This window comes from Salmo trutta, chromosome 33, assembly GCF_901001165.1.
Source record: "Salmo trutta chromosome 33, fSalTru1.1, whole genome shotgun sequence".
Classification (NCBI taxonomy): Eukaryota; Metazoa; Chordata; class Actinopteri; order Salmoniformes; family Salmonidae; genus Salmo; species Salmo trutta.
In genome coordinates, this window is record NC_042989.1 from 17094309 (window position 1) to 17117378 (window position 23070).

The 23070-nt window shown below is 43.6% G+C and overlaps 1 protein-coding gene across 5 annotated transcripts in view; it reads left to right on the top strand.

Annotated features, from left to right (window-relative positions):
• The window catches only part of LOC115172515 (estrogen receptor beta), a 32108-nt gene extending 9238 nt beyond the window's left edge, over window positions 1-22870 (top strand). Inside the window, exons 1-10 of one of the 5 annotated variants that reach the window (XM_029730045.1) lie at window positions 7461-7574; window positions 11128-11645; window positions 11839-12035; window positions 15374-15490; window positions 15653-15976; window positions 16815-16953; window positions 19905-20038; window positions 21044-21227; window positions 21413-21648; window positions 21723-22870. In XM_029730045.1, coding sequence (XP_029585905.1) covers window positions 11212-11645; window positions 11839-12035; window positions 15374-15490; window positions 15653-15976; window positions 16815-16953; window positions 19905-20038; window positions 21044-21227; window positions 21413-21648; window positions 21723-21778 — 1821 coding nt within the window. In that variant the 5' untranslated portion in view covers window positions 7461-7574; window positions 11128-11211 and the 3' untranslated portion in view covers window positions 21779-22870. Of the gene's footprint in view, window positions 1-7442; window positions 7575-11127; window positions 11646-11838; window positions 12036-15373; window positions 15491-15652; window positions 15977-16814; window positions 16954-19904; window positions 20039-21043; window positions 21228-21412; window positions 21649-21722 lie in introns of those variants that run through there. The other 4 variants (XM_029730044.1, XM_029730047.1, XM_029730046.1 and 1 more) reach the window with 4 other exon arrangements.
• Window positions 22871-23070: the final 200 nt, after the last annotated feature.

The window sequence follows — 23070 nt, forward strand, 5'->3', positions numbered from 1 at the left end:
ATTGTTATTGGGGTTGGATAGGAAAGACAGGAAGATGTATCAAGATTTGTAAAACATGTTCTGTAGGTACACTAAAACCAATATTTAATACTGAGATATAAATGGGTAAAACATGCTTTTTTTATTGTTGTTCCACGGAGTCCCTAGCGCCCCCCCCAGTTTGAAAACCACTGGAGTGGAGTACGGTATATTACAGTACAGTACAGATAACATCTTACATTGTCTATGACATTTCAGATTTACATATGAACATTTTTCACAAAGTAGTTTGGATGTAGTGAACTACTATTTCATAGTAACTTTAGTGAAGTAAATTATATTTTTTCTTACGGGTAGCTTTAGTGTAGAGAAAAAAAATTGTTTGAAGTAATTGGTAGCTTGGCAAACTATATTTTCAGAGGAGCTTTCCCAACACTGGGTATTAAGCACATTCATAACTGTTTTATAACACTTCAAATTAATGTCACTTTACTTAAGTTGTCTGTGCAATGGCATATGACATGGTTATGAACAAGCCACGAGAACTAGGGGTGCTGAGGGTGCTGCAGCACTCCATGAATTTTTTTTTCATATAATAAAAATATTCTGATTTTTCATGGAATGCTGCAGCACCCTCAGCACCCCTAGTTCTCGTGGCTATGTTCATAACCCTGTCAAAAGTGCCAGTCAAAAGTTTAGACACCTACTCATTCCAGGGTTTTTCTTCATTTTTTTATATTTTCTACATTGTAGAATAATAGTGAAGACATCAAAACTATGAAATAACACATATGGAATCATGTAGTAACCAAAAAAGTGTTAAACAAATGTATTTTATATTTGAGACTCTTCAAAGTAGCCACCCTTTGCCTTGATGACAGCTTTGCACACTGTATATGAATATTCATAAAACAAAATAAAAAATAAAATTCACTGTGCCTTTACTAGTCCTTTATTAGCAGACTGATATAGATGTCTTGTCACGACTTCCATCAAAGTCGTTTCCTCTCCTTGTTCGGGCGGAGTTCGGCGGTCGGCATCGCCGGTCTTCTAGCCATCGTCGATCCACTTTTCATTTTCCATTTGTTTTGTCTTGTTTTCTTACACACCTGGTTTCCATTTCCCTCATTAATTGTTGTGTATTTAACCCTCTGCTCCCCCCATGTCCTTGTGTGGAATTGTTTGTTTGTAAGTGCTTGTACTCTATGTTACTGGTGCGTCGGGTTTTGTACCCATGTAGGTTCTTTTTGTATTGCCGTGGGTTTTGTATTAAACTGCTCCGGCTATTACCCATTTCTGCTCTCCTGCATCTGACTTCACTGCCAACGCTTACATGTCTTTAGCACAGGGGAAACACTGCTTTCAGTATCTCTGCTTTGGCAAAAAAGGTAGTTGTATAATTAAGAACACTATCGTTCAGGTTTCAATTGTTGGAATTGTAAGAGTTGTTGAATAACCTTTACAATAAAAACAATGCACAATACAGTAATTGAGTACATTGAGACATCAAGTGGTTTGTGATGATTTGATATGATGATGTGGCTCAGTTGGTAGAGCATGGTGCTTGCTAGGGTTTGTCACGCTGGCATAAGTGCAGAGACAGGCGCAGTCTGTGTAATATGGATTTTTATTACACCCAAATTACGGCATGCCGTGTAAGGGCACGGTGACAAAGACCAAACAAACACGTAACAAAACACAGGGTTGAAACCCAAACAAAAGAGCGAGGAGTACTTCGAATAAATAACACGCGCACAATGATTAACACACGGGAGGAGACCCGTAATCATCTGCGCAATACACAATGGCACGAAAGCCAAAACACACAGCACAGGTACTCCCACGCACCAACAGACATTATAACAATAATCGACAGCACTATGGTGAACAAAGGGCACATATATGCAAATACAATTAGTGGAAATAGGGGCCAGGTGTGCGCAATGAAAGTTCCAGAGGGATCCCTGACAGGGTTGTGGGTTCAATTCCCACCATAGGATCAGTATGAAAAAGTATGAAAATGTATGCACTCACTACATTTACTAAAATGTAAAAGGAATGAACAGACCATTTCGGTATTCACATAGAAATAAGTTGTGTTTGCAAAGTATTTCAAGAAACTGGAAATCATATCAAGCAAGTATTTTCATATTCCACAAGTATTATCAGATTAACTGTTTTGTACAGATCAGACTCAAGTTACAAATGCTGGTAAACACAAAATACATTACATTTTAATTTTTTCACAAAAGTAGAGCACTGGACCTTTACTAGTCCTGTATTAGCTGGCCAATATAGACGTGTGTAGCGTGGGCATTTTCAATATGTTACAGTGCATTCGGAAAGTATTCTGACCCCTTGACTTTTTCCACATTTTGTTACATTACAGTCTTTTTCTAAAATTGATTCATTCGTTTTTTTCCCTCATCAATCTACACACAATACCCCATGATGACAAAGCAAAAACTCTCAGTACTCAAGATAAGACCCAGATGCAGACAGTTCGAATCAGAGTGGTTTATTGACAAAATGGGGCAAGCAAACGACAGGTCAAGGGCAGGCAGAGGTCAGTAATCCAGGGCAGAGTCAGTAAGGTACAGTACGGCAGGCAGACTGGTCAAAACTGGAAGAATTAGAAAACAGGGACTAGAGAGAACAGGAGTACGAGAAAAAACATGCTGATAGGCTTGACGAGACAAGACGAAATGGCAACAGACAAACAGAAAACACTGGTATAAAAGAGGAGAAAGAGGAGACAGAGGGCTGTGAGACAGAGGTATCCTTGATACATGAAAAGTGGGATGTATTCGGAGGGTGCGGGGCAACAGAAGATGAACAGCAGAGGGGCTAAGAATCTTTGAGATGGGGAAAGGGCCGATAAAACGGGGGGAAAGTTTGCAGGACTCCACCCGGAGGGGCAGGACTCCACCCGGAGGGGCAGATCCCGAGACGATAACGGGGAGCCGGGGTCCGGGGGCGGTCCGCGCGTCGTCGATACCTGGAGATGATCTTGAGAAGAGCAGACCGGGCTCTCTTCCAGGTCCGGCGATAGCAAGCGGACGAACATCTGGGCCGAGGGTATACTGACTTCCTCTTGCTCATGGAAGACCGAGGGCTGATAACCCATCGAACACACAAAAGGCAAGAGACCAGTGGCTGAGCAAAGGAGGGTGTTGCGGGCGTATTCCACCCACACGAGTTGCTGGCTCCAGGTGGTGGGGTTGACAAAGACAAGGCAATGAAGAGTCGTCTCCAGGTCCTGATTGGCTTGCTCCAACTGGCCGTTAGACATGGGGTGAAACCCGGAGGACAGGCTGGCCGACAACCCAATGAGTGTGCAAAACACCTTCCAGAACCAGGACGAGAACTGAGGACCACGGTCGCAGACCATGTCCACCGGAAGTCCATGGGGGAGTGCAGGGATATATATGACCAGGGACAGTGAGGGACAGGAAGTGGTTGAAGGAGACCAGGCGGAGCTTGCCGACGAGTCTTATTCTGAGCACAGACAGTGCAGGCGGCAACGAACGCGGAGACGTCAGGAACCATGTTGGTCCACCAAAAGCGTTGCCGCACAAAGGCCAGGTTTCGTTGGGAGCCAGGGTGGCAGGCAAGCCTGGAGGAATGAGCCCATTTCAGGACCGGGGAGTGGGCAGCATCTGAGACAAACATCTGGTTAGCCGGGCCCCCCCACCCGGAGTCCAGCTGGGAAAGCTGCGCCTCACGGTCCTGGTTCTCTATTCCCAAGGGGTGAGTGCAGCCACCAGACATGGGGTAGAAAGGAGGGTCTCGGGTTCTGAGGATGTAGCAGATGACCTATAGCGGCATGAAAGCGCATCCGGCTTAACATTCTTGGACCCCAGGTGGTAGGAGATGGTTAAGTTGAACCGAGTGAAAAGCAGGGCCCATCGAGCTTGCCTGGAGTTGAGACGCTTGGCAGTGTGGAGATATTCCAGGTTCTTGTGATCCGTCCACACAATGAATGAATGTTCTGCCCCCTCTAACCAGTGCCTCCACTCCTCCAACGCCATCTTCACAGCGAGTAGTTCCTGATTTCCCACATCGTAATTCCTCTCCGTGGCATTAAGACAATGGGAGAAGAAGGAGCAGGGATGCAGCTTAAGGTCCAGGGCAGAATGCTGGGACAGGACAGCCCCCACTCCGACGTCCGAAGCATCGACCACCATGAACTAACGGGATGGGTCCAGATGGATTAATATGGGAGCTGTGGTGAATTAAAAAAATATATATATTTAACTAAGCAAGTCAGTTAAGATCAAATTCTTATTTACAATGACGGCCTACCGGGGAACAGTGGGTTAACTGCCTTGTTCAGGGGCAGAACAACAGATTTTTACCTTGTCATCTTGGGGATTCAATCCAGCAACCTTTCGGTAACTGGCCCCCTAACGCTCTAACCACTAGGCTACCTGAAGCTTTAGGTCCAGGAACGCCCAGTCAGCAGCTGGGGACCATGTGAACGGAACCTTGGGAGAGGTGAGTGCTGAAAGGGGGGAAGCCAGGGTACCGTAACCCTGGATAAAATGGCGATAGATATGGGCAAATCCCAGTAATCGTTGCTGCTGCATTCTGGACGTGGGTTGGGGCCAATCCACCACCGTTCTCAACTTTCCGGGATCCATCTGCACATTACCAGCAGCGATGATGTATCCTAGGAAGGAGATGGTGGAGCGATTGAATTCGCATTTTTCTGCTTTAACAAAAAGCTGGTTCTCCAGGAGACGCTAGAGGACTTGTCGGACATGGAGAAAGTGTTCTTGATCGGAGTGGGAAAAGACGAGGATGTTGTCGAGGTAGACGAACACGAACCGGTTCAACGTGTCATGGAGAACGTCGTTATCCAGGGCCTGGAAAACAGCAGGAGCGCAGACTGAATGGCATCACCAGGTATTCGTAGTGTCCACTAGCCATGTTGAAGGCTGCCTTCCACTTGTCACCTTCCTGTAGCCGCATCAGAGGGTATGCGTTCCGCAGGTCCAATTTAGAGAAAATGGTTGACCCCTGGAGCAGTCAAAAGCAGAGGCGATTAGTGGTAGCGGGTAGCGGTTCTTAACCGTGATGTCATTAAGGTCCCAGTAGTCGATTCCACAAAGCAGAACCCTGCACCGGCGGGGGAGGCAGAAGGATGGATACATCCTGCAGCTAGGGAGTCCTCAATGTACATTTCCATAGCCTTGGTTTCCAGACCCAACAATGAATACAGCCGTCCCCGGGGTGGTGTAGTGCCCGGGAGAAGGCTGATCACGCAGTCGTAGGGTCAATGCGGAGTAAGCGAAGTGACCCGGGCCTTGCTGAATACCTCCCGGAGGTCCTGGTACTCTGTGGAGAGGACCGAGGCTTCTTCCGAGCCCACAGGAAGAATTCCCGGGGCAGGCTGCGCCGACAAAAGGCAATGATCATAGCAGAACGGGATCCAGCCCATGATAACGCCAGAAGTCCAGTCGAGAAGGGGATTGTGTCGCTGGAGCCATGAAAACCCCAATACCATGGGTACCTGAGGAGACTTGATGAGCATGAACCACATAGACTCACTGTAGTTTCCTGACACTCGCAGGTTGATAGGAGTAGTATTGTGGGTGACTCTGCCTATAGAGCACCCATCCAGCGCTCTAACGTCCATGGGAGTGGAGAGGGGCTGAGTGGGGATGCCCAGCTCTGACACCAGGGTGGTGTCCATGAAACTCTTATTGGCACCAGAGTCAATAAGTACCCGGAGACATTTTGACTGGTCGCCCCAGAGCAGGATGGCATGGAGAGGGGTACAAGTAAGGGGAGAAGGAAAATTCTCTGTATGGCCCAGAGTACTCGTACCTACTGATGAGCATGATCTTTTAATGGACAGGTAAACACGTAATGACTGGTAGTCCCGCAATGCAGATTACTCTTAGTGTTAAGTCTGCGTAAACGTTCGGCTGTAGACAACCTAACTCTGCCGAGTTTCATCGGCTCTCGGGGGAACTCGGGTAACCTCGGATTCTCTTGGGAACGTAGACGCCGGGGACTTCCTGGATTCCTCTGAGGCGCGGCGGGATCCTTGGGCGAGCAAGTGGGACCTGAATCAGACCTCCTCTACCTCCTACGTTCCCGTACTCGCCCATCGATCCAGATGGTCAAGGCGATGAGCGAATGGAGATCCGTAGGCATCTCCCGGGCTGTGAGCTGTAGTTGTACTGTATGCCTTCTGGGAAGTGTTATGAAAATGTGAGAGAGAGAACATGCCTGTGAATCATCCAGAGCTTCAACCAAATACAACGCTCAATTGAACTTGATGAATCGTGCTTTGTCCAAATCATTGCTTGTGGTTTGGGTGATTGGTAGCTGCTAGATAACTCTCTTCCCCCTTCCCAGGCATCCGTTGAATGGGGATGGAGCTGTCAAGAGTCAATTATCTTAGTCGGTATTCGGAGTAAATTATCCCTTTAAAGATGGTATAGTGCAGGGGTATTCAACTCTTTCCCTTTGAGGTCCGGAGCCTGCTAGTTTTCTGTTATACCTGATAATTAATTGCACACACATGGTGTCCCAGGTCTAAATCAGTCCCTGATTAGAGGAGAACAAGGAAAAAATGCAGTGGAACTGACTTTGAGGTCCAGAGTTAAGTTTGAAGGGTGTAGTGTGTTTGAAACAAGAACACTTACCCCCAGACGGTCAAAGAGGTTCGAAGTAGTTTTTGCTAAGCATCCAACTTGCTGTTTGCAATGTTTTGGGGGGGAATTTTTTCTCTCTCTCACAAAAGTAGTGCACTGGGCCCGGTTGCATAAAACATCTTAAGTGTTTTACCTAAAGGAATAATTTTATCCATACTGAATGAAGCACTTAAAGGACCTCATCGGCACCATTAACTTTTTTACTTCATTTAAGGAGGAAATTCGTCTTAAAATGTTTTGTGCAACTGACTTAAAGTTAAGGAAACTTTTAGGTAAAAGATTAGGGGGGAATTAACATACGATGTTTTATGCAACCGGGCTCTGGGCCTTTACTAGTCCTGTATTAGCGAACCAATATAGTTGTTTTTGGTTTAGTTTTTTTCTGCAGAATGTTTATCTAGAAATGTATTGATCAAATATGACTGTCAGATAGATTGGAATAGTATAGAAGATTGTGTTCTCTATTAATTATATTTCTATCTTCAACATGCATTTCCAGATACAGCCCTACCATTAGTTGAAGGCAGCCAATCCAAACGTTTCTGAAAAGTAGTCACTTCCTGAGATCTGTATACAAATAGTTTTAAAAAGTTGTTATATTTGGGATATGTATTCAAATAGTTTTAGTCACCCAAAATAGTTTTTTACTTTCCACAAAGTATAGTTAAATCTATAGTTATCCCAGGCCTGGCCTGATAAGAACATTTCGTCTTCCAAGTATATAGTCTTATTAACAGAGCTGGCACCATGACCTTTGACATGTGATGCAGTGCTGGGTTTACCATGGACCTCTGCCAGGCTGCAGGTTCAACAACTAGACTGTCTGTCCAAAGACCAAACCACTGGATTGCCAGCATTTGACAAAACATCGGGCCGTTCAGACTGTCAATAGTTGTTAACCCAGTTCCAAATCCTCAGCATGTAAACGTAAGTGACTCAGTACATTCTTATATGTTCTGTATGTTAAAAAAAGTGTTTGAGATTTTGGGGAAGTATTTTGTTGGAATATTTTTGTCTTACTTTCTAATTTAATATTGTTTTAATATTCAAACTGTGTTATATATTACTTAAGATGAGTAGCGATAAACAACATTTTCCCTACATCTGAATGTTGAGTTCCACAAGCTTGGTCTCATATTGAGGTTTGTGATGATGTGAAAGGTCAAGCGCAGTATGGGTTATAGTTAAATAAATGTAAATTCCCCATATTTGGGGAACTTATTAGAATTGTTTTATTCAATTTAGTCTGGAACGAGAACGGTAGCCCATATCTGCAAAAGCAGGGTGTCTGCGGAAAGCTGAGTATCTTGGCTATTGATTAGCGCCTTCAAATATTTTGTGACTTACTACCATAAATGGGCATACGAATGTATAAGGGGAGGCTGAGCCAATGACTTCATTTCAAGATGGCTGCTACCTATATTCCGGTTAGCGTTGTGAAGCATAAACAAAATAAACACAGAATATGTTGATACACACCGAAAGCCGGGACTCCACAGATCATGAGGATATCTTATTTGTCTGTCTGTGAACAACCATTATTGATCACCAGCCCGAGAGTCAAAATGTTTATTTTACACAACGTTTTCACCAAATAGCAAACATCTTACGAGGTAAGCTTCGATTTGGTCTGTGTTTGAGCTATAGCTACATGGGAGGTATCAAATTAATCTTTTGGTTGGTAGGAACATATCTATCCTATTGTGAATTATGATGTGTCACTTAATAGCAACATTTATCTTTGCGCATGAAAAATATGATGTCTGCTTACATTACATGGGATTGGCTACTATGGCACCTTGAGTCTCTTGTAGCCAATGAGATATGCTTTCCAGGGCTATGCAGTTGACCTGGGTGGGACAAAACAAGGCCTAGAACCTTTTATGCGTAATGCGAACTATTGCTTCCTGGCTCAGAGACTTGGAAACGTCCCGTGACCACACCTGACACAACTTACTAAAACATCTGCCCATTTCTAGTTGTTCGGTCTATCAATACCTTTTTTTGCTGATATTGTTCAGTTTTCAGCTCTAGTCATCAATAATTCACTTATAGCTTGTCAATGACAGATTACTTTCAAATTAAAAAAACTAAAAAACTGTTATTTTGTGTGCGTTTGAGCTTGTGTATTCTGAACTATGTATCTCCTGAACTATGTAACTCCTATCTTCTGATAATTTCCTCACAATCGCCCAGATGTCTTCTTTCCAAATATACTACGTTTTTGCCTTTACATTTAAGAGGTTTAAGAGTTATCACACCCAGGCCTGACTGGATGGTTTTAGATCAAGCTATAAGTATGGAACTGAATTGACCCTCAGCAACTTCAGGTGAAATACTTTGATTGGGTGAGTTTCCTGGGCATGTGCTGGAATGGACGTCTTTACTCTGAATTCATGTGTGGGCCTGTTTTTGTGTGAATGGAAATGGAAACCTAACCAATGCCTGTCCTCAGCCCTCGGCCTGTGCTGTTGGTAGCTGTGCAGTTGGTACTTGTGTTATCCACTCTGACACTGATTAACGTGCTGATGGCCTGTTTGACCCAGCCTACAGTGCCTTCAGAAAGTATTCACAAGCATTGACTTTTTCCACATTTTGTGTTACAGCCTGAATTTAAAATGGATTAAATTTAGATTTTTGGCCTACACACAATACCCCATAATGTCAAAGTGGAATTATGTTTCTAGAATTTTTTACAAATTAATTGAAAATCTGAAATGTCTTGAGTCAAAGTATTCAACCCCTTTGTTATGGCAAGCCAAAATAAGTTCAGGAGTAAACATTTGCTTAACAATTCACATGATAAGTCGCATGGACTCAATCTACCTCATTTCTGCACCGCACACATACAACACGATCTGTAAGGTCCCTCAGTCGAGCAGTGAATTTCAAATACCGACTCAACCACAAAGAACAGAGAGGTTTTCCAATGCCTCGCAAAGATTTACCCATTGGTAGATGGGTAAAAAAACAGACATTGAATATCCCTTTGAGCATGAAGTTATTCATTACACTATGGATGGTGTATCAATACACCCAGTCACTGCAAAGATACAGGTGTCCTTACTAACTCAGTTGCCGGGGAGGAAGGAAACCGCTCAGGTATTTCACCATGAGGCCAACACATTACTGAGTACCACTCTATTTTCAAGCATCGTGGTGGCTGCATCTTGTTATGGTATGCTTGTAATCGTTAAGGACTGGGGAGTTTTTCAGGATAAAAAAATACTTTGAATGGAGCCAAAGGAATCCAGTTTAGTCTGCTTTCCACCAGACAGTGGGAGATGAATTCACCTTTCAGCTGGACAATAACCTAAAACACAAGGCCAAAAGTACACTGGAGTTGCTTACCAAGAAGACAGTGAATGTTCCTGAGTGGCCAAGTTACAGTTCTGACTTAAATCTGTTTGAAAAGCTTTGGCAGGAATTGAAAATGGTTGTCTAGCAATGATCAATTTGATAGAGCTTGAAGAATCTTGAGAAGAATAATGGATAAATATTGTACAGACCAGGTGTGCAAAGCTTTCAGAGACTTACCCAGAAAGACTCAGCTGTAATCACTGCCACAGGTGATTTCTAATATGTATTGGACTCAGGGGTGTGAATACTTATGTAAATTGTATACCTAAATGCTGTATTTAATTTTCAATACATTTGAAAGAAAATTGAAAAACCTGTTTTCATTTTGTTGATGTGCTATTGTGTGTAAAAAAATTTTTTTTTTTAAATACAATTTGGTTTAATCCATTTTGAAGTCAGGCTGTAACACAACAAAATGTGGATGAAGTCAAGGGATATGAATACTTTCTGAAGGCACTATATGTACAGCCTTACGTAAGCCCCACACATCCAGTACATACCATATATACAGAACACATCTACTTACACACGTAAAAATGCACACTTTTCCCAAGGAAGATTGTAACAATTTTAATATACCACGTTACTTGATGTTGCACCTATTTCTTTTTCATTTGTTTCATCTGATCAGGCTTGTTATCAGTCTGATGCAGGTGCACTTTTTCTTTCTCTACAACATGATTTGGATTTGAGTATTCACATGTTTCCCTCTTCCATCCTGCCTTAATTACACTATTGTTAGAAGAAGGAGTGTTCCTCTGAAGTCTACAAGTGCACTGGAGTGACAACAGTAAAAGTAACTGGTAGTCTAGACAAGGTTTGAGACCAAATTAAATAAATTATTTCCTATTGCATCTGTCCTTTTACAGTCTCAATGTGAGTAAGATATATTACAACTATTTACCACTCAGGATTTGCAATTGAAACTGTTCTAACTCTGAGCAATGCAAACAATGACCTTTCCTCAAATAAACAGCTATGATCATATAGTTTTTGTTGAGTATGAAGAGTGAAGACAACATTATTTTGTTGAGTGACTTTGTGTGCACTTGAGAATATCTATGTGGTATTTGAATGTGACTCTGCATACACTTTCTCCATCCCACCCTCCATGCTGAAGTAGGACTTCTCACTGACTGGTCCCGGTGAGGGAGGCAATAGACGACAGCAGCAGCCACAACTTCAGCCCAACGTTATCCCCAGCATGGCCTGTTCTCCTGAAAGTGGGACAGACATTTCTTCCCTGCTCCAGCCCCAAGATGTGGGCTCCAGCAAGGCCCAAGAGAGGGGGAGCTCCCCGGGACTCCTGCCCGCCCTCTACAGCCCTCCGAGCGGCATGGAGAGCCGCACATTCTGCATCCCCTCTCCCTACACAGACAACAGCCATGATTACAGCCACAGCCACGGACCCCTAGCCTTCTACAACCCCTCTATGCTCGGCTACAGCAGACCACCTATCTCCGACAGCCCTTCTCTATGTCCACCCCTCAGTCCCTCTCTCTTCTGGCCCAACCATGGCCACGGCCAGCACAACATGCCCTCGCTGACCTTGCACTGCCCCCAGCCCCTGGTGTACAGTGAGCATAACCCCCACGCCCCCTGGGTGGAGCCTAAACCCCACGGCCTCAGCCCCAGCAGGTAGCTACAAGCCTTCAACATCTGACACACCCTCCGTTTGTATCTTTTAATGTTTACACCTGTCTTATTTGACCCTTTCTTGTCTCCTATAACATCTCAGATGGGTAAACAATAGGAGAGAGCCTCTTAACAAAACTGAGGCTTCTACTTTGGAGTTTGTTTGTTAAACATTGATTGACGTTCCTTCTCATAGCCCTCTCCTCCACCCTACCAAGCTGCTGGGGAAGAGACTGGAGGACGGAGAGGAAGTGAACTCCTCCTCAGCCAGCTGTGTGGTGGTGAAGGCAGACATGCACTTCTGTGCCGTGTGTCATGACTATGCTTCGGGCTACCACTACGGCGTGTGGTCTTGTGAGGGCTGCAAGGCCTTCTTCAAGAGGAGCATCCAAGGTATGACCACCAGGGGAGTTGTGTGGGATCATTACCATGTCTACCCTAGGGACTGTGGTCATGGTGGCCACCCTCTGTCTCAGTGCCCTGTAAGGTCTGCCACTCCAAAAAAGTATATATATATATATATATATATATATATGCCGTGTGTCATATAAATAAAACATTTGGTGTAAAAAAAAAAAATGTTTTCAATGTAAACTTAAAACAACTCGAACCAGATAGAAAGTATGTAGCAAAGATAATGGAGCTACAGTACCAGTCAAAAGTTTGGAATGAGTAAGTGTGTCCATTCTCTCAACCAGCTTCATGAGGTAATCACCTGGAATGCATTTCAATTAACAGGTGTGCCTTGTTAAAAGTTAATTTGTGGAATTTCTTTCCTTCTTAATGTGTTTGTGCCAATCAGTTGTGTTGTGACAAAGTTGGGGTGGTATACAGAAGATAGCACTATTTTGTAAAAGACAAAGTCAATATTATGGCAAGAACAGCTCATATAGGCAAAGAGAAACGACAGTCCATCATCACGGAAAGGATAAATATATTTTTTAAATCGGTAAAATGAAATAATAATTATATACAATTTTAGGCTATTTGTGCAGTAATTACATTGAACTTGGTGCAGTCTGTTGGTCCTTTTCTCACCACTCTAATATTTCTGTCACGCCCACAACAGTTTACAGATTTTGAATTTCAATAATGGGTGAGCTATGTTGCCCGGCAACTTTGTACTAACTAGCTACGTTAGCTGACATAAATATAAACAAACAAACGTTGCTTCTTCTGAAGGGGCATGGGGGATAAAAGGCCCAACGACCATGTCGATAATGCAGAGACAGCAAAACCCGACTGCAAAAAAAAAAAAAAGAAAGCCTCGTTCAATAGAAAATATGGTGAGGCCTACCTAAAATATGGCTTTATTGCGACAGGTGACTCACATGCTCCAAGCCCTCTGTGCGTAGTATGTGGAGATCGCTTGTAGAAAGTCACCACTGGCAGCACATTTCATTGACGAGGATGGGTCGCAAAACTCGCTTACCTGTGCGACATATTCAACCTGCTAAACGAACTAAATCTGTCACTTCAGGGGAGAATGACAACTGTCTTTAAATTGGCAGATAACGTGGCTGCATTCAACGCCAAACTGGAACTGTGGGGACGGCGAGTGGACAGGGGCATATTTGACATGTTCCAAACATTAGTGGGGATTTTGGGAGAGACTGAGACTGAGCCGTCTTTCTCCCAGCTGGTGCGCGATCATCTAGCTTCGTTGTCATCAGAGTTCAAGCGTTACTTCCCAATCGCTAAAGACCCACGAAGTGTGAAGGAAAGGATCCGCGACCCATTTGTGAATGTCCCAGGTGAATCGACCGTACAGGAAGATCAACTCCTTGAGGTTGCAAATGACGTTGGCCTTAAAAGTATGGTTGAGAACCTAATTTCTGCCGACTTTCTGGATTAAAATCAAGGCTGAATATCCTGAGAGAGCGACAAAAGCACTGAAAACGTTGCTTCCATTTCCAACATCCTATCTCTACGAAGGGGGGTTTTCCGTAATGAAGGCAACAAAAACGAAGTTACGGAGTAGACTGGACATAAGGAACACCAATTCGGGTATCACTGTCTCCCATCACCCTTAAATGGGACCGTCTTGTTGCCTGGAAACAAGCTCAGGGCTCCCACTGATTCAGTGACATGGTGAGTTGCAATGTTTTTATTATATGGTCGTTAGAGAAAAATATGAACTTTGTTTTTATAATATCATCAGTTAGACCTACTTAAACTAAAATGTAATGAAAAGGCAGCTGTACTAAACTTGTAGGCCTAATCGATATTCTGGCCGGGTCAAAAATATTGTCTATATGAGAGCGGTCAATGGTGCAAAAAAAGGTTGGGGACCGCTGCTTTAAGACATGAATATCAGTCAATCTGGAAAATTTCAACAACTTTGAAAGTTTCCATATGCAGTCGCAAAAACCATCAAGGGCTATGATGAACCTGGCTTTCATGAGGACCTCCACAGGAAAGGAAGACCCAGAGTTACCTCACCCTCAGAAATTGCAGCCCAAATAAATGCAACAGACACATCTCAACATCAACTGTTCGAGGAGACGGCGTGAATCAGGCCTTCATGGTCGAATTGCTGCAATGAAACCACTACAAAAGGACACCAATAAGAAGAAGAGACTTGCTTGGGCCAAGAAACACGAGCAATGGACATTAGACTGGTGTAAATCTGTCCTTTTAATCTGATGAGTCCAAATTTGAGATTTTTGGTTCCAACCGCCGTGTCTTTGTGAGACGTAGAGTAGGTGAACGGATGATCACTGCATGTGTGGTTCCACCGTGCATGAAGGAGGAGGTGTGATGGTGTGGGGGTGCTTTGCTGGTGGCACTGTCTGTGATTTATTTAGAATTCAAGGCACACTTAACCAGCATGGCTACCACAGCATGCTGCAGTGATACGCCATCCCATCTGGTTTGTGCTTAGTCCCACTATCATTTGTTTTTCAACAGGACAATGACCCAACACACCTCCAGGCTGTGTAAGGGCTACTTGACCAAGAAGGAGAGTGATGGAGTGCTGCATCAGATGACCTGACATCCACAATCACCTGACTTCAAGCCAATTGAGATGGTTTGCGACGAGTTCGACCGCATAGTGAAGGAAAAGCAGCCAACAAATGCTCAGCATATGTTGGAAAAGCTGGTTGAGAGAATGCCAAGAGTGTGCAAAGCTGTCATCAAGGCAAAGGGTGGCTGCTTTGAAGAATCTCAAATCTAAAATATACTTTGAGTTGTTTTACTAAATGATTCCATATGTGCTATTTAATAGTTTTGATGTCTTCAATATTATTTTACAATGTAGAAAATAGTAAAAATAAAGAAACCCTTGAATGAGTAGGTGTGTCCAAACTTTTGACTGGTACTGTATTTATTTTTTAAATAAGATCATCTTTGAGAACTAACAATCACCAAAATAAAACCTAGACAGTCAGGGAGAATCTAAAATTCCCAAAATGTCATGGCATGGGGCCCCCATTGATTTTATGTTTTAGTCACTCAGACAGCATAAGAAGAACACAGCATAAGTCATGGCAAAATGTTTAGAATTGCAAGAAACTAGTTTTAAAACAGCAACATTTTGTCTCTGCGGTCAAGAGGGCCTCAAATTGCTGTCAGAGACAGTGCCATTGGCCACGCCCCCCCTCCCCCCCACGCTAACTTGACCATCGCTGCTGAAAGAAATCCTAGGGGTGAATGCTGAATAAGGTTGATTGTAGGTTGATCAGATATGATGTATAGTACAGACATGTAATATCTACTATCTCATCTAGGCCACAATGATTACATTTGTCCAGCAACTAACCAGTGCACTATCGACAAGAACCGCCGTAAAAGCTGCCAGGCCTGCCGCCTACGCAAGTGTTATGAAGTGGGCATGATGAAGTGTGGTAGGCAGCCATCTTCCTTATCTAGTTTCTCCCACTAGTTGTGTTTTGAAACCTAACCTTATGTAGTCAATAGAACATTTGGCAAGAGATACTGTAAGCTTGTAGAGGTACCGTATCTGTAGGAGTGAAACCTCTCTGTTGCTTGTCTGTGTTGTTGTCCAGGTGTGAGGCGAGAGCGCTGCAGTTACCGGGGGGCGAGGCACCGGCGTGTACCTCAGGGGCGGGGGGCGCCAGGCGGGCTGGTAGGGGTAGGGACCAGGGCCCAGATGCGTCTGGAGGGGGGCTCCCACCCTCAGCTGGAGGTGCACCACTCGTCCCTGACCCCAGAACAGCTGATCTCCTGCATCATGGAAGCGGAGCCGCCAGAGATCTACCTGATGGAGGACCTGAAGAAGCCCTTCACTGAGGCCAGCATGATGATGTCACTTACCAACCTGGCCGACAAGGAGTTGGTCCTCATGATCAGCTGGGCCAAGAAGATCCCTGGTGAGACACCTGGAGGGTCTGTCTGTCTGTCTGTCCGTCTGTCTGTCTGTCTGTCTGTCTGTCTGTCTGTCTGTCTGTCTGTCTGTCGGTGTCCCAGGTCTATATTTGAGATAGGAGGTATATGAAGAAAATAGCTGTCTGGCTGTAAACCCTTCACACCCTACCCTTTAACTGTGTCCATTACTGTAGTAGTTAGCCCTTAGCCTTCTCTTTACGCCACATACAGTACTGCAGCCAGGCACACAGCTGTGTAGTCCTATTGGACAGGATATCCCACAGGCTATGAAGGGGTTACTACTCCTCTCATTTCTATCCTGCTGGTGAGCATTGTTCCCTCCTCACTCAGGGTTTTAGAGGTGAGCCCAGCAGGTGCCCTCTCACTGGAGATGGGACTGAGTTCACACACACTCTTGTCTGAGATTGGGTTTGGTGAAAGAAGGAGATGTGACAATTAGCTTGTATCGTCTGCTATAAAGAAGAACAAAAACTCCACAGACTAGATATGCATTGTGGATTTTTGTTTCATCATTGCAAGGTGTCTCAGTATTTGGCTTTGTTCCAATGTACATCCTTCAGTACTTGTACCAACAGACTGCTGGGAGCTTAGGGTGTCTCTAGTGTGTGAGGGCTCGACCATGCATTTAATCTGTCCTTTAATTAGTCCCTCTAAAGTTAGGGGTCTTTTAGTTCTTTTTATGTTCTCTGGTTCCCAGACTCAGTCCTAGTAAAGCTATACAATAGCTACAGTGAACAATGAACACTCATTTCCCACACTTTGTTTTTGTGTGTGTGTGTGTGTGTGTGTGTGTGTGTGTGTGTGCGCACTTGTGTACTACAGGCTTTGTAGAGCTGAGTCTGACGGACCAGGTGCACCTGTTGGAGTGTTGCTGGCTGGAGGTGCTGATGCTGGGTCTGATGTGGAGGTCTGTCGACCACCCTGGGAAACTCATATTCTCACCAGACCTAAAGCTCAACAGGTACAACTTCTTATGTTTTACTACTAAGCTTCAAAATACAGTATACCGGTATAACATTAAATATCACATCTTCAAGTAAAGAAATTTGACATAATGTATTTCCTGTCATATCTTGGTCAGTATTAAGTGCATCCTTTTTTTTATCTAGAAAAGACCAAACTGCAAAATAATTGTTTTTTAAATAATGTTTTTTACTATGTGTCCAGTTAAAAGCATGTTTTAATATGTGGTGTTGTGTTGGAAAGACAGGCCTGGGGTTACCTCTCCCTCTTCACTGGTCACTCCCACAGGCTCAGGCTCATTAGCTTTCACCAATACGCCTGGAAAAGAACACTCACATTCTCAGTACCCTCTGGGGCCAGCATTATTCACTCTGTGTGTGCGTGGGTACTGATAAGAATGATAGTGTTACAGTGTGTTCTCCCAATAAATTGCTGAGGTTGACCTCCCATAAATCTATGAGCTATATGAAAATGCAATAATACCGACATCAGAGTTTGCTTCAGACGATTGGACAGAATATTTTGAAATTCCTGATTGATTAGTATTTTGAGGTTCTTAAGTTAATGTTGAGTTTTGTTTTGACTTTGAACTTAGGCCATATCAAAGTCTTAATTTGCTGACAAGCACCTTTTTTGAATTGTCAGTAAACAAAAGGTTTGTCTCTAAATCACACGTCCCACTTTGTTTGTCAGAATTATACATGTGTGTTGTAGCCTAAAAAAGTTTAGCATTGGGGTTTGTTAAAACATTGAATGTTGGTTATTTAGCTGTATTTCTGGTTTTGGGTAAATCTAATCTGAAGGTTAGAGGATTTATTGGCCTTGAGAATGATCTCACTCCTGAGACTAAGATACTGGATGTGTGAGTGCTTGTACTACATGTCTATATGTGAGTGTGTGTGTGTGCTGTTAACTTGTCTAAGGAGGTGTGTGGCTTTTGAATACAGTAGGTGTGCACATGTGCTCCTATATTTATTTGCCTATCTTTGAGTTTACGTGTCTGAAGCCTTACAGCAGTGTATGTGAGTGTGTGTTTTGTTGTGTGGTTGAGTAGTGTTTCACCTTTTCCACTACCACGGCGACTATCACTATAGGCTTAGCTAACCTTGGTGTGTTCCCATAACATGGGACTTATTGTTCACAGTCCTCTGGCCATTGTGTGGCTTTGGCACTGTCTCTTGAGGCTGCCGTGAAAAACACATTAAGTAGAAAAGTGGGTCAGCGTTTTGATTGGACTTTAATTTTGTCACACCCCTCAACAAATCTCTCAACATTAATTTCATTCATTTGTGGCACTCCATTACTAAGAGTTTTTATTACAGTATGTGTGTACCTACAGTTATACAATATGAATAATGTGCAGTGCATTTGTAAAGTATTTAGACCCTTTGACTTTTTCCACATTTTGTTATGTTACAGCCTTATTCTAAAATTGATTATTGTTTTTTTCCCCTCATCAATCTAATGACAAAGGAAAAAACAGGTTATTCAAATTTTTTGCAAATGTATTAAAAATAAAAAAACTGATCACATTTACATAAGTAGTCAGACCTTTTACTCAGTACTTTGTTGAAGCACCTTTGGCAGCAATTACAGCCTCGAGTCTTCTTGGGTATGATGCAACAAGCTTGGCACACATGTATTTGAGGAGTTTCTCCCATTCTTCTCTGTAAATCCTCTCAAGCTCTGTCAGGTTGGATTGGGAGCGTCGCTGCACAGCTATTTTCAGGTCTCTCCAGAGATGTTCGATCGGTTTCAAGTCCAGGCTCTGGCTGGGCCACTCAAGGACATTCAGAGACTTGTCCCAAAGCCACTCCTGCATTGTCTTGGCTGTTTGCTTAGGGTCGTTGTTCTGTTGGAAGGTGAACCTTCGCCCCAGGCTGAGGTCCCGAGCACTCCGGAGCAGGTTTTCATCAAGGATGTCTCTGTCCTTTGCTCCGTTCATCTTTCCCTCAATCCTGACTAATCTCCAGTCCCTGCTGATGAAAAACATTCCCACAGCACAATGCTGCCACCCATGCTTCACCGTAGAGATGGTGCCAGGTTTCCTCCAGACGTGACGCTTGGCATTCAGGCCAAAGAGTTCAATCTTGGTTTAATCAGACCAGAGAATTTTGTTTCCCATGGTCTGAGAGTCCTTTAGGTTCCTTTTGGCAAACTCCAAGCAGGCTGTTATGTGCCTCTTTACTGAGGAGTTGCTTCCGTCTGGCCCCTCTACCATAAAGGCCTGATTGGTGGAGTGCTGCAGAGATGGTTGTCCTTCTGGAAGGTTCTCCCATTTCCACAGAGATGCTCTATCAGAGTGACCATCAGGTTCTTGGTCACCTCCCTGACCAAGGCCCTTCTCCCCTGATTGCTCAATTTGGCCGGGTGGCCAGCTCTAGGAAGAGTCTTGGTGGTTCCAAACTTCTTCCATTTAAGAATTAATGTTCTTGGGGACCTTCAATGCTGCAGAAATGTGTTGGTACCCTTCCCCAGATCTGTGCCTCAACACAATCCTGTCTCGGAGCTCTATGGACAATTCCTTCAACCTCATGGCTTGGTTTTTGCTCTGACATGCACTGTCAACTGCGGGACCTTATATAGATGGGTGTGTGCCTTTCCAAATCATGTCCAATCAATTGAATTTACCACAAGTTGACTCCAAGTTGTAGAAACATCAAGGATGATCAATGGAAACAGGATGTACCTGAGCTGAATGTCGAGTCTCATAGCAAAGGGTCTGAATACTTATGAAAATAAGGTATTTCTGTTTTTTTTCTTTCTTTTTTTCACTTTGTCATTATGGAGTATTGTGAGTAGACTGATGAGGGGGAAAAAATCATTTTAATCTATTTTAGAATAAGGCTGTAACGTAACAAAATGTGGAAAAGGTCAAAGGGTCTGAATACTTTCCGAATGAACTATACTGTGTGTATAATACATATCTTTCCCTCTGTGTGTTTGTAGGGAGGAGGGAAACTGTGTGGAGGGCATTATGGAGATATTTGACATGCTGCTGGCAGCCACCTCTAGGTTCCGGGAGCTGAACCTTCAGAGGGAGGAGTACGTCTGTCTGAAAGCCATGATCCTCCTCAACTCCAGTGAGTCAAATAATTAGTACCTCTGTACTGTATGAGAGGCTGTGTTTGTCCCCAGTCAGAGACCTGGAGGTGAAAGCACCTTTAGGAGCTACTTTTGTAATTGGGCACGTTTGCCATATTTCCATTGAGGATTTACACCAGTGTTTTACCCAAAAGGCTCAGACTTTTCTGTTTCCATCTACGCGGGCTGGCACCCGTGTCTCATGGACCTGCTCTAACTTGGAGCCAAGGCAAGGCCCTAGGTACTTTTCAGCTTGCATTTTCATAACAATGGCTAACTGTGAATTTTAACACCTCACAAAGCAACAGTCTTGAATGATGCAGATGTAATTAATTCTGCTCGCCACAAGTAATTTTTTGTTATTGTCACACTCCTGATGAAAACACAATAACACTATAGCACACATTAACATTAAACACTGGCGGCCCACTGGTGTGGGGGTAAGTCTCAATGGAAAAGTACAAGTTGTTTTCCTTTCCCAGGGATCAAGGTGTCCTATCCCTATCAATGTTCACCCCAGGTTTCAGTGGGGTGACTGACTGCTCTGTCTGTCCTCACTGGGGTCAGAGCTCGGGCCACACATACACTGGCTCCTATCACTGCCAGACTCTGTTGATTCTCTTCCAAAAAAGCTGGAAAAATACAAATTGTGCAACAGAAATCTAGTTTAGAAACTCGGAGCATAGGATTGCGGAATTGTTTTGTTGGACAGAAGTAAGATATGTCTCAATTCCTCAGGCCTACATTTTAATGTCTATTCTTGTTTGGAATGTCTGATTCATGAAGGAGATGTTTGTAGGCCAAAGAATTTTCTCCCCACCAGTGCCATCTAGTGTTTCAAATGCAAATTAATTATGTTAAGTGATAGTAGGATTTTTTTGTTTATGGAGTTAAAGTAAGTGAACGTGCTCTCTGTGATGTGAGTGCGACAGGTGGATGTTTGCCAGTGATTCTGCTTCATAAATGAATAGTTACATAGGGTCTATGTTTGTGTCCACCTGTAGACATCTGCTCTACCTCTCCGGAGAGGGCAGAAGATCTGGAGAGCAGGGGGAAGCTGCTGCGTCTGCTGGACTCAGTGACGGATGCCCTGGTGTGGGCCATCTCCAAACGAGGCCTGTCATTCCAGCAGCAGTCATCCCGCCTGGCCCACCTCCTCATGCTGCTCTCACACATTCGCCACGTCAGGTAGGCTACAGCAACAGCAATGTCTCACTAGCAGCAACAAGAGTCTACTGTGTCAGTGTCTGTTCAGTCAGTCAGTGACATAAAAGCACACCTGCAGATCTGTCCATTGTAATTTCAGTCAGCGACACTTTTTTGATGTTTATCAAAATGACATTCCCCTGCTCCTTCTCTCCATGTCTCCTTAGTAACAAAGGCATGCAGCACCTCTCTAGCATGAAGAAGAAGAATGTCGTGCTGCTCTATGACCTGCTCTTGGAAATGCTGGACGCCAACACAACCCACAGCAGCCGTATGTCCGCAACTCATGACCCCTCTAACAACGACCCCACAGAGCCCCCAGCAGCACCAGCTCCTGCTGTAGACACTCAGCTCCAGCTACCATTCCAAAACCCAGAGGAGAGCCAAACACTCGAGAGCATTAGTAAGTTAATGAAGTTGGGTTAGCCACTGAAGATGTAGAATGTATGTTCACCAATACTCCAATGTGTTCTCCAGGTACATCCAGTCAGGATGCTGGCCAGCTGAGAGAGGGGAGATGTGTACCTCAGTGAGAGGATATAGCGTGGGACATGGATGGAGACTGCCTGAGACTGTAAATCACCCTAAAGGGATGACTGGACTGAAGGAGAAGCCAGACTGGCACAATAGGACAAGTGATGGATCTGACCGAAGTCCACACTCTGGGACAGTGTACACCATTCCCAATAGGCTGACTGAGAGTAAAACCTCTTATAGACTGCAGAATGTGTCTTTGTGAGGTAAATATTACAGTTGTATCCATTTCGGATGTTTTTGGTCTATGGAAAAAATATGATTTGTAACAGTGAATTGACTGTATTTTTGGTGTAATGTCCTTGTATTAATGCAGTTGGTAATGTAGCTAGTAATGAGTACATCTTTTAACCTCTACCAGTCAAAATGTCTCCTTTTGATATATTTCTAAACTTTTTCACCTTTATCAGTGTCTGCGAACAATTCATACCATCCTACTGTAACTGGCTTACTTGGAAATTGGTGCATGAAGTCCATGCTGTGAACATCATTTATCAAACAGGACTATAGCAATGAGATGTGCATTTGACATTTTTTTTTATCAGATTGTGGGTGTTCTTTGCCTCATACCACAAGGTGCATACTGCTATTACAGTACAGTAACTGTAACTGTGGCTTTTCATGCTGGATATGTGGAGGGGATGTGTTATGATGTACTCATTGTAAAAACCTACATTTCAATCTGATGAATTTTGTGGCCTTTGATTTAAGATGACTGCTAGTCTCCATTCAAGTTTGTGTGAGAGATCAGAAGCCAAACAAAAACCAGCAACTGCTAAAACTCACACACTTGTACTTATGCATCCTGATCATACCCTGTCCCTCCTGTAATGATTTGTTGCTTGTGCTGTTTCTAATGTTCAATGTCAAAGTCATGTTTGTATTGATAGAAAATCCACATACAGAGCTTGTCAGAGGCATTTTAGCCCCAATGGAATTGCAACCAAACATCTTAAAAGCAGCTGTAAAACGTGAATGTAGTTCTATTGACATAAGCACAGATTATGGCAAACAATGTTTATTGTCAAGTAAAAATGAATTCAAGCTATTCATCATCCATAAATAAGCATTAAAAAATGTATTCAACTGTACACCATTGTTTTCTCTTTGTTTCATTGTACTACAGAGCAGTACAAAGTGACTTGACTATGTACACTGATAATGGAGCTAGGTAAATTAACTGTTCTTTGATCAGCTCCAGCTTGACTAATTTTTTACACCAGTAAGCCTTCTTTGTGAAGAAAGCCAAAGCATACGGACAGGAAACCTTCTAGTCTATACGTACTCTTTG